The 12,709-nt window shown below is 43.3% G+C and overlaps 1 protein-coding gene across 1 annotated transcript in view; it reads right to left on the bottom strand.

Moving 5' to 3' along the window:
* Window positions 1-12,709, bottom strand: part of NRXN2 (neurexin 2) — a 1,120,399-nt gene that overhangs the window by 165,414 nt on the left and 942,276 nt on the right. Inside the window, 1 exon segment of the mRNA XM_029612675.1 lies at window positions 12,216-12,387. Coding sequence (XP_029468535.1) covers window positions 12,216-12,387 — 172 coding nt within the window.

Raw genomic sequence — 12,709 nt, 5'->3', positions numbered from 1 at the left:
TGCAGATGACCCACAGATTTTAGCTCCCTTGGGATGGGATCCTGAGGTATGTTATCTAAACTTAGCTCAATATCTAGAATTTGTAGCGACTTGGTTAAAGGTAAGTAAATTGGTCCTAAATACAACAAAAACTGAGGTTTTATATTAGGGGATTGATGAGATTTACAAACATTAAAATTGATTCTAAAAATGCTTTACCCCTTATTCAGTAAGGGGTCGAAAATGCGCATCCAACCCCCCCCTGAAACTAGTAGCGCCTGCAACATGCAAATGCATATTGATGGCCCTATTAGTTATTCCCGTGCGATTCACTAAGTAAAATGTGCAACCAAGCCGCATATTTTACTTTCAGAAATTAGCGCCTACCCAAAGGTAGGCGTTAATTTCTCTCGACACCAGGAAAGTGTACAGAAAAGCAGTAAAAACTGCTTTTCTGTACACCCTCCAACTTAATATCATGGTGATATTAAGTCAGAGGTCCCAAAAGTAAAAAATAAATAACAATTTAAAAATTTAAAATCAGCCCGCGGCTTGCGGGTTGAAAACCGGGTGCTCAATTTGCCGGCGTCCGGGTTCCGAACCCGTGGCTGTCAGCGGGTCCAAGAACTGACGTCGGCAAAATTGAGCGTCGGCTGTCAAACCCGCTGACAGCCGCCGCTCCTGTCAAAAAGGAGGCTCTAGGGACGCGCTAGTGTCCCTAGCGCCTCCTTTTACCCGCGGGCCCTAATTAGCATATTTTTATTTACTGGATCGCGCGCACAGGACACTGGCCTGTGCGCGTGCCGGGAGAGTGGGCGCTTGCCCGCTCTCCCACGTTTCTTTCTGTTTCGGCCTGAAAGTGTTCGGTTTGCTGTTACTGAAATGTGAGTGTGTGTGTGGAAAAGGAGGACAATTGAGTGTTTGTGTGTGAGAGTCTGGGGTAAATGAATGGTATAAGAGTTAGTGTTTGTGAAAGAGAGTATGAGAGTGAACATGCGCGTTTGTTAGTGTGTGTGTGAGAAAGTTTGTGTGCATGCTGCTACTACTGCGGACGCACGGCCCCTCCAACCTCCCAATCTGCAACTCGGGGTGCCTGGAAATCAAAAGTTCCCAGTTTATGTCTATACACTCATTAATGGCCTGATTTTAAAAAGCATTTTCTCGAGTTAAGTGGGCTTTTGAAAATTGCTACAATATATACCATTGAATTGTCCATAGGATTTACTCATGTAAGTGCACTTTACTCAAGTAAATGGTTTTTGAAAATTGCTACGATAGCATGCTACATTTACATGCATAAATCCTTTAAAAAATTACCCCCATGTGTTATACATTCTACCTCTCCAATCTTATTTTTCACACTTCTGGCATTTGTATACAGACATTTGCTTACAGACATTCTGTTTTTATTTGTTTGTTTTCACAACCTGCTTATTAGCAGATGAAACAGGCAATTTGGAGTCATTATTATCTATGTGTTCTTTATTTAAATCCATCTGGGCTACTTTAGCCTTCTCCACAACCTCTCTATTGGGATAGTCTCACATCCCTGTTGTGCCAGTACCCATGTGCGACTATCAGCAGTTTAAAGGCTGCTCTATCTCCTTTATAAATGTTTGTGCCAGCAGTTGAGCTCCACCCTCATTAAGGTGGAGTCCAGCCTGCAGGAATAGGCTCCCCCGTCCCCAGAATGTTCCCTAAGTCCTCTTCCCTGCATGGAGACTCTGGAGCTCTGCCTGCCTCTAGGATTCTGCATGTGGAATGGAGGAGGAAGATTATGTAAACCATTCCGGTTGGTGCAATGGTGGCGAGCGGTATGGAAGCAAAGGAGAAAGAGACAGAGTTGGCCCAATTGGTGCAAATAAAAAAAAAAAGGAAGAGAGCAGAAATTGAAGCAATTGAGATTCAGTGAGTCCATATATAAAAGGGGTCCTTTTCAAAAGGATTTACATGCTTAAACCTGGGCTTTACTTGCGTAAATGCACTTTGGGGTATATTTTCAAACCGCGCGATGTGGCGTACTTTTGCTGGCGCATCAGGCGCAAACAAAAGTACGCTGGATTTTAGTAGATACGCGCGTAGCCGCGCGTATCCGCTAAAATCCTGGATCGGCGCGCGCAAGGCTATCGATTCCGTATAGCCAGCGCGCGCCGAGCCGCGCAGCCTACCCCCGTTCCCTCCGAGGCCGCTCCGAAATCGGAGCGGCCTCGGAGGGAGCTTTCTTTTGCCCTCCCCTCACCTTCCCCTCCCTTCCCCTACCTAACCCACCCGCCCAGCCCTGTCTAAACCCCCCCTTACCTTTGTCGGGGGATTTACGCCTCCCGGAGGGAGGCGTAAATCCCCGCGCGCCAGCGGGCCGCTAGCGCACCGGGACGCGACCTGGGGGTCGGGTACGGAGGGCGCGGCCACGCCCCCAGACCGCCCCGGGCCGTAACCACGCCCCCGGGCCCGCCCCCAAAACGCTGTAGACACGCCCCCAAAACGCCGTGCCGACCGGGCCCACCCCCTGACATGCCCCCGACACGCCCCCCTCAGAAAACCCCGGGACTTACGCGAGTCCCGGGGCTCTGCGCGCGCTGGTAGGCCTATGTAAAATAGGCCTACCGGCGCGCAGGGCCCTGCTCGCCTAAATCCGCCCGGATTTAGGCGGATTTAGGCGAGCAGGGCTCTTAAAATCCGCCCCTTTATGCATATAAGAGGACTTTTGAAAATTGCTATATGACATTGAATTATCGATAGGTTTTACACACGCAAGAGTACTTTTAGGGGGTAATTTTCAAAGGAATTACACACATAAATGTAATATACTATCATAGCAATTTTCAAAAGCCGTTTACTAGAGTAAATTGCACTTACTCAAGTAAATCCTATGGACAATGGAATGGCAAAGATTGTAGCAATTTTCAAAAGCCCACATACTTGAATAAAGTGCATTTATTCGAGTAAAACCCAGTTTTACACATGTAAATGCTTTTAAAAATCAGGCCCTAAGTGCGTAAATGGGCTTTTGAAAATTCCAACAATAGTATGTTACATTTACACCTGTAACTCCTTTGAGAATGACCTCCTTAAAATGCACTTACTTGTGCAGCTAGATTTAGGGGAATTTTCAGATGAAATTCTAGCATAAAATTAGCCAGTTACCTTATCCATTTAGCAGTTTTTTAAAAAATACCCACCTAGTGAAACCAGGTAGCTAGATTTATCTACTCAGTGGGGGGAATTTTTCATCCGGCAGGATCTAGATGCCAAACTCCAAAGTTAAGTAGCCAAATCCCTGTGAAACTTGGCCCCTAAGGTGCCTTCAGCCTCTCTATTGCTTTTGCTAGTAGACTAATATGTCTATCCTTCTGAAAGATTTTCTCCTCAAGAGAGCACCAAGCAAAAGCCATGGATGGGTCAGTGAGTTAGACCTGATGACGGTTTCAGATAAGTGTTGGGGTGGGAGGGCATGGAGGACCGGTCAGTGGTAGAAAGAAAAAGAAGAGAGAGGAGGAGAAAAGGAAAGAGATATCGTACAGAAAGGAGGCGAGATGAGAGAGAGGATGGGGCGAGAGAGAGGCAGGGAAGAACCCTGTGTGGGGCTCTGAAGCTGTCTGTGCTGAATTAAGGTTTTATGTGTATCAGTCGCCTTCCTAGAGCTGGAAAAAGCAGTAGGTTATTAGTTTAATCCCCAAATTTGTAATTCATTTTAGAGCTTCAGATGCGGCTGTATGATTGGCTGAGAGCCCAATCAGAAATGGGCTTCTTAGGACAGGAATTTGCCAAGTAAGCAATAGTTTGATTAGGATGGCCAGTATCATAATTTGGGCTGCTCCTCATATTTCATTTTTGAAGCTGCAGGCTGCTCATCTTTAGACGATTCAAGGTTGCCCAAATCCCCTGGATGAAATTAAAGCCAATAATTTACTTATTTAGATCCAATATCAAGTTGCGATTGGTGATATCTGCAGTTTGCCATGATCTGCGCCATCAAGGTATGGGGTTGTCCTCCATTTGTAAGATAAAGAGCATGCTCTAAGAGAGGCTGAAAACTCTGAAGTGAATACGTGGATGATGTTAGTCTTTCTCTGCCGTTATTCACTAGGAGGTCAATATTCAGAAGTTAGCTGGCTAAATGAATATTTGGGCAATTTATCTTGCTAACCAGCCAGAATTGAGCTGCTTAAATTAGGGACGTTATGGGGGTATAACTGTGAGGAGTTGAATCAGCCAGCTGAGTTACCTGGCTAACTGTGATATACAGAGCTAGCCAGCTACCTTAGCCTGAAAAGTCTGGTCGCGCCAAAGAGCTGTCCTAACCTAAAGTTATGCAGCAGAAATGATGTGGCAAACAGTATACACTGGTCAGCATATGTTAACAATAAGATTTTTAATTATAAATACACACACATAAGTGGTACATGTTTAAAGGCAAGAAATACAGACATAATGTGAAGGCAGCTATATTCAATAGTGCGGCTGCACTACTGAATATACTTCCAAAGCTGACCAGATAAGTTTATCCGGCTAACTTTGTTATCCAGACTGTGAATGAATATGGACCTCCACATTACTATGATTTTTAAGGTCTTCTGTCAGCGGAATTGTGTGTCGGTGTGATGCCTGCCTGGAGCTCTGAGGAAGATCCACTCTTTGGCTGTCTGTGTTGTCTTTGTGCTTTATGGGGCAGATTTTCAAAGGGTTACGCGCGTAACCCCGAAAAGCTGCCCTAAGCGGGTTGCGCGAATAAATCTATGTCCGCGCGCACCTTTTAAAATTTGGCCCTATGTGTATTAGTGTGCACCTGCATGGGGGCTCTGATGACAAACAGCACTACAGTGCCCCTGGATTGCTCAGATTCATAATGATAGGAACGGCTCAACCAAAACAGCTATGAAAATCCTTTAAAAATAACCCTTTGTATTTATATCTATTACCAGTTGAGCATGAAAGGCAATATTTCTGAGCATACAGACAGTATTTATACACTAGCTGAAAGGGCCCATCAAAAATACTGGGCAGGAAAGGTATCTAAATGCCCTCACATTCTTTCGATTTTGCACATTCTTGGACATTTTGTATGCTAGCGTCTGGTGCTGCACATTGTCGGCCCATTGTGCACGTTCCCAGCATTTAGTGTGGGTTCCCTTCCTTCTGGACCTGCAGGAAATGCACTAATCTGGAAACTCTTTAAACTTACATTTGTCATGGAATATCCACTGGACATCAGAAGGACACCGAATGCATCATCAAGAATGTCCCAGAAAGTGGCAATTTGTTGCACAAGAGAGTGGCCAAACATCAGGAAATTATATAGAGAGGATATAGAAAAAAAGGAAATTGAATTGTTTGTTGCTCAGAATTTTAGATCCCAATTGTTAAGGGAAACCCAATAAAGAACATGGAGCTATGGAAACAATAAAACCCTTATAATTACCATAAATCATCCAGATTATGCAAGGTGTTAAAAGGTATGATCTTAGTAAGAAGATAAACTTTACCAGACATTAAGATCTTCATACAGACACCACCTAGGCCCATTCACCATGTTTAATACTTTCATTTCCATACATCTTTTACTTGAACTGAGTCAAGATAAAATATATTTATCAGTCTGATACTTCACTGGACATTTACAGGGACACCGAATAAACATCTGAGGACCAAAGGTGCTCAGGCAGCTCTTGATTTCCACTGGTGATTCTGATCTAGTGTTGGGCCAAGCCATGTGGATGTGAGGAAAGTGCTATTTTGCTAAGGCGCCTCCCACTGGGGTTGCTGCAGTCATAGCTTCCTGCCTACAGGTGACCCCTAGGTTTAAATGCGCCTGTTTTGGTTTGAAAAGGGTCTGATTCTTTATAGTTCCCCTATTCTTATCCAAAATTGATCACAACCACAGCTTTTTGAAAGGAGCACTGCTGGTACTGGCACTTTTCCTCCATCTGCATGATTGGACCTTTGGTCCTTCAAAAAACCCCAAAAAACCAAAAAACAAACATACATCCTGCATTTGAGTACTGGCACCTTTTTTCGAGAAAGACAGCACTGGTTACAATCCTGTGCTGAATACCTTAGGAAGTAAGAAAATCACTTCTTCTGACCCACACACAGTGGTTAGGAAATAGATCTCAGAGTTGTAAATGTTTTTTGGGGTAGAAGATATTATTTGGGAGGAGTTTTCTGCCCACCCATCCTGCCTATGAGAGAGGAGTGGGGAAGAAGAAGGATTTTTCCCCTTTTGCAGAATTTTTAGATCATTTAGACCAAAAGATCCTGGTGACTTCTAAAAGGAGGTAGGGAGAATGAAAGAATACCCTCTGGAGAAAAGAGACAAAATCCTCTTAGTAGCTTTTGCCAAGGAAACGCAGGTAAGGAGAGGTCTGGAGATTTCAGAATCAAGCAGTGGACCACAGGTATTTGGAAAGGGGTAGCCAAGAAGGATAGGAGAACCAATATCACTGCTCACTGGCCAGCCTTACATTCTACTATATTGTATCACCCATAGCTTTGAAAACACTTTATACAGACAATAAAATAAAAATCCAAATTAAAAAATAGAGGGAGAATTGTCATTATTTTGTTTTAGCTGACATCTAAATTATGTACATGTTAAATTTCTACAGCAGGGGGGTTGAGAGTTCATAGCACTGGCGGCTCTGTGGAGGTAGAAAAAAAAATTGGGTTCTAAGAGACACAGAGATCTAACATCCCAGTCTGCCTTTCACAGGCAGAAATATCTAGACAATAACAGATATAGTTTCTTTATGGCCCACTCTGTCTGCCTAGGAGGAGCTGAGGGAGACAGAGAGAACATTGATGAGACTTTTAGGGACACACTAGCCAAGACCTCAATGCTGCCTTGGATCAGAAAGGACTCCCAGTTACAGAGCATCACCCTGGTATAGCAGGAAGTGATCCTGTAGCAAGGATCTGCTCTCCAGGTGATGCGTTGTCCTCTTGCACTGAGGACAAGTCTCCCAAGGCTACTGCCCAGGAGGGAAGAGTTAGGCCGGCCATCATAGCTGGTGATTCGATTGTTAGAAATGCAGGGTGGCTGGTGGACGTGAGGACCGCCTGGTAACTTGCCTGCCTGGTGCGAAGGTGGCAGACCTCACGCGTCACCTAGATAGGATTATAGACAGTGCTGGGGAGGAGCCGACTGTCGGGGTACATGTGAGCACCAACGGCATTGGAAAATGTGGGAGGGAGGTTCTGGAAGCTAAATTTTGGATTTTTGGTAGAAAGCTGAAATCCAGAATCTCCAGGGTGGCATTCTCTGAAATATTCCTGTTCCATGTGCAGTTCCCTAGAGGCAGGCAGAACCCTGGTGTCTCAATGTGTGGATGAGACGATGGTGCAGGGAAAAGGGATTCAGTTTTATAAGGAACTAGACAATCTTTTGGGGAAGGGGGAGACTTTTCCGAAAGGACAGGCTCCACCTTAACCAGAGTGGAACCAGGCTGCTGGCACTTACTTTTAAAAAGGAGATAGAGCAGCTTTTAAACTAGAACAAGGGGGAAAGCCGACAGTCACTCAGCAGTGCATGTTTCAGAGGAATGTATCTATGAAAGATACTGATGAAACAGGAGAGTTAGGGTATCCCAACAGAGAGGTTCCAATAAAAGAAGTAGTCCATTTGCCTATAAATAAAGAATCACCTGAGTTAAAGAATTCCAAATTATCCCTATCAACTGAAAAGCAGGTTGTTAATACAAACAAAAAATGCACTTTGAAATGTGTATATGCCAATGCCAGAAGTCTAAGAAGAGAGATGGGAGAGTTAAAGTGTATAGCAGCGAATGATGAGATTTTTGGCATCCCATCACTGGTAGAAGGAGGATAACCAATGGGACAGTGGTTTATCAATGTACAAATTATATCGCAATGATAGCAAGGATCAACTTGGTGGGGGTGTGGCATTTTATGTCCAGGAGGGTATAGAGTCCAACAGAATAAAGATCATACAAGAGACTAAATGATCAGTAGAATCTATATGGGTACAAATTCCATGTGTTGGTTAAGAGTATTGTGATAGGAGGATACTACCATCTACCTGGCCAAAATGATCAGACAGATCAGGGAAGCTAACCAATTTGGTAGTGCAGTAATAATGGGAGATTTCAATAAACCCAATATTGACTGGGTAAATATAAAATCAAGACATGCTAGAGACATAAAGTTCCTGGATAAAATAAACGACTGCTTCATGGAGCAATTGGTTTAGGAACCAATGAGAAAGAGAGTTATTTTAGATTTAATTCTTACTGGATCTCAGGATTTGGTGAGAGAAGTAACGGTGGTGGAGCCACCTGGCAATAGTGATCATAACATGATCAAATTTGTACTAATGACTGGAAGGGGGCCAATATGTAAATCTACAGCTCTAACACTAAATTTTCAAAAGGAAAACTTTAATAAAATGAGGAAAATAGTTAGAAAAAACTGAAAGGTGCAGCTACAATTGTTAAAAATGTACAACAGGCGTGGACATTGTTTAAAATTCAATCTTAGAAGCCCAGTCCAGATGTATTCCATGCATTAAGAAAGGTGTAAGGAAGCGAAACGATTACCAGCATGGTTAAAAGGTGAAGTGAAAGAGGCTATTTTAGCCAAAAAAACATTCTTAAAAAATTGGAAGAAGGATCCATCTGAAGAAAATAGGAAAAAGCAAAAGCATTGTAAAGTTAAAATGAAAAACACTGATAAGGCAGGCTAAGAGAAAATCTGAAATGAAGTTGGCCAAAGAGGCAAAAACTCATAATAAAAACTTTAAAAAATAAATCCTAATCAAGAAACCTGTGAGGGAGTCGGTTGGACTGTTAGATGACCGAGAGAGTTAAAGGGGCTCTTAGGGAAGATAAGGCCGTTGCAGAAAGACTAAATGAATTTTTTGCTTCTGTGTTTACGAATGAGGATGTTGGTGAGATACTGGTTCCAGAGATGGTTTTTAAGGATGATGAATCAGATGAACTGAACCAAATCACTGTGAACCTGGAAGATGTAGTAGGCCAGATTGACAAACTAAAGAGTATCAAATCACCTGGACCTGATGGTATACACCCCAGGGTTCTGAACATAAGAACATAAGAAATTGCCATTTGCCGCTGTGCCCGGGATCGCGGGCCGGCTGTTGGCCGGCGTGCGCAATCTATGCCTGCCCGGAAGTAGGTGCAACTTATAGGACGAAGGTAAGGGGGGGGTTTAGGTAGGGCTGGAGGGTGGGTTAGGTAGGGGAAGGGAGGGGAAGGTGGGGGGAGGTGGAAGGAAAGTTCCCTTCGAGGCTGCTCTGATTTCGGAGTGGCCTTGGAGGGAATGGAGGAAGGCTGCGCGGCTCGTCGCACGCAAGTTGCACAATTGTGCATCCCCTTGCGCGTGCCGACCCTGCCGGGTTGCGCGCACAAATCTACGCCCACGCGTCGTTTTTAAACTCTGGCCCTTAGGGAATAGCCACTGCTATTACTGGCATCAGTAGCATGGGATCTACTTTTTGTTTGGGTACTTGTCAGGTACTTGTAGCCTGGATTGGCCACTGTTAGAAACAGGATGCTGGGCTTGATGGACCCTTGGTCTAACCCAGTATGGCAATTTCTTATGTTCTTATATAGGACATCTGTCCATCATAATTACCTCTAGCTCTGTGTCCCTACTCTCAGCTCCCCTCCCCAAACTCTGTGGAAGAAATTCCATCTTGTAATCTGCAATTACATGGCCCTGCCCCACACCACATTCCCACCTCCCCATACCTTCTCTGGCTTGTACCATCCCAGTGGAACAGGGAAAGGCAAATGTGAATGACAGACAACATTTTTCCAGGTCTTTGATAGCTGATAAGATAAAACACGTAGGTTTGCTCTTAAATGTCAGAGACAGTTCAGGTTTCTTACTATCTCCTAAGTCTGACACAGGCTCTTTATTTTTGCTTGTTTTTTCCACAGCACTGTCGCAAGATGTGTCTTTCATCATTTCTTCCTTTCTCAGTACTGATAAAAGCCATGTTTATGTCTATCTCTCTCTCTCTTCGCACTTTCTCAGGTCATATCCCTCTCTGACTTTCCCTTTCCACTGGCAAGGTCACAGGTCATACCTTTGAGTGTCTCTCACTCAGCAATGTCACAGATCATTTCTGTGTCTGGTGTTTCCCTCGTTACCATCTCTCCCTTGGCACTTACATGTGCCATAGTGCTCTTTCTCTCTCCTTCCATTTACAGACTGCATCTCTCCCTGCTGTCTCCTGGGTTTTCACTTTGTAGATGTGCATACATGTGCATATGTGTAGTGTGACATCATACCCGAACACACACACACACACACAAACGTGATCTATCTTTGGGCTAAGAAAATCCATATCAAGGGTAAAGACATCTTCCTATGGCTAGCCAGCCTGTTTTGTCTTCAGTTTCCCAGCATGGACTTAGATGCTGCTATGACACCATAAGAGACAGCAGTACAGGAAATGTGACACAGTGTGATAGAAATACAACAGATCGCAACATGGCATTAAGAGGATGGAGGCAGACCAAAGCGTCTTTCAGGGATCTGAACTGTCCCTTTCATCTTTTAGATCTCATTTATTATCTAAAAGGGTGTCTGAAATCCACTCCCATGATCACAATCTGTTAGAAGTGCCCAAAGATTCCAGAAAAGCTAGTGTGACATCATTCCTAGAAAAGACATCACTGTGATATCACTCCTACATACTATACACCATTTTAACAGCATTCCAACATATTACATGCCAGTGTAACATCACACTTAGAAATTACATACTGTTGTGCCATCACTCCTAAATATTACAAGAGTGTGACATCTTTCCTAGAAATGTAGAAGAACAAAAAAAGGGGACATGAAAAAATGATCATGGGGTTTGGAAACTGAGCTTCATTGATAAAAAGTATAAAATCCTACATCTGGGATGCAGAACCCCACTAGCTACATAAATTTAGAACAACAAAAACTAGAAATGGTTAAACAAGAAAAAGATTTTAGAGTAGTCATTTCAGATGATCACGAGGTAGCAGGTCAATGAAATAAACCTAATTGGGAATACTAACAATATGCAGAGGTATCATCAGTAGGAAAAAGGAGGTAAGATTGCTTTTGTAGAAATCTTTGAGATCCCACCTTGAGTACTGTGTTCAGGTTTGGAAGTCATATTTCCTTCATAAGGAAATTGAAAAGATGGCAGTGATTCAGAAAAGGACTATTGAAATAATATAGGGCTTGCAATACAAACCTACAAAGACAGTTGAAAATGCTTAAAGGAAAAAAAGGAAATGGGCTGTGACAGAAACATTCAAGTATTTGATAAGCTTCAATAAATGTATTCCCATAGAAAAGGAATATCAAGGACAAAAGGGCATGATATGATGTTGGCAGGTTCAGAGGAAAAATCAAAAAATAGTTCTTTGCTGAGGGGGTGGTCATTGCCTACAATAACTTACCAACAGAGGTGGTAGAAACTAGTACTGTGACAGAATTCACACTTGGGACAGATATAAAGTCAGCGGCAAAAACCAGGCTGGAAGTTACAATATTGCAAACAATCTACTTTTCACATCTTCCAGAGCAAAGGCAAGTGGAAAGGTGATAAGAAAAAACAAAGGCCATGGTATAGTTACAACTTCCCACATACCAACCAGATATCATCAAGTACCACAGGTTGGGTGGTGGCCAAGGTTCATCAAATTCGGTCAAGTGGACCTAGATAGTCAGATATTTAGGAAACAGATCACACTAGTCACTAGTTTTGGTGCCTTTTTACAGGGCTTGGTGATAATACCTGGGTGGGTGGGAGGACGAGGGTTGGGTTGCAAGACGGTAATATATACATTGGATTAAGTATGGAGACCTGTAGGCTCATCTACCCAGGATGGTAAAATAAACAAGCAAGAAGACAAAAAAAGTATCACATAAATCAGACCGAATGGGCCATTTTGGTCTTTAGCTGCTGTCATTTACTATGCTACTATCCTAAAAGCTGTGAATATTGTACAGCTGACAGCTGGGATATATCCTTATCAGAGTAGACAGGATTAACTGGGCAGACTGGGTGGGCAAATTGGTCTTATCTTCCATCATCTACTACATTACCATGTAAATTACTCAACAGTGTGACATTAATCTTCTATATCTCAAGTACAAAGACTGAAGGAAAAACGCTTTGATCTGGCTCCCGAATCAAATAAGGTGCTGGGGCAGAGGGTGAGCTTGCACAGCATGTGGTGCAGTGGCCCCTTTCACCCCATACTTCTTACCTGCTGGGTAACGCTCGTTGATGGGCCAGCTGTCCACTTGTAGTGTTGCGTTGCCACCACTACGTGTGAAGCGCACCACGTGATATTTGCCATCATTCACAATAGCGTTGGGCTCCTCAATCATGATGTCATCTGTGCCCACATTGAAGATCACGCCAATCGTTCCCTGGTCCTAAGAGAGGGCAGGAGAATGAAGCACCAGTAATTAAAGATGAGAGTCAAATTCTATAAACAGCAAGTCAGATCCCACATCTAAGAGACATCTTCAGCAGCAACTATTGACTTCTGTTATAGACAATAAAAGGCTTCATTAGCACCACCTACTATGAGGACAATTTTAAAAAGTCATTTATCCAGGTAAAAGGGCTTTTAGCAACTTGCATACCCTGTATGTGAATAAAGGTATGAGTATTATGCCACAATGTGCATACTTTTAACTGCATTGTAGCAAAAGCATTCCTGGGGCGGGGTTAGATTGAAAGAGAAAACACACA

Source organism: Rhinatrema bivittatum, chromosome 8 (genome assembly GCF_901001135.1).
Source record: "Rhinatrema bivittatum chromosome 8, aRhiBiv1.1, whole genome shotgun sequence".
Classification (NCBI taxonomy): Eukaryota; Metazoa; Chordata; class Amphibia; order Gymnophiona; family Rhinatrematidae; genus Rhinatrema; species Rhinatrema bivittatum.
This window is presented reverse-complemented; position numbering and strand designations above follow the sequence as displayed.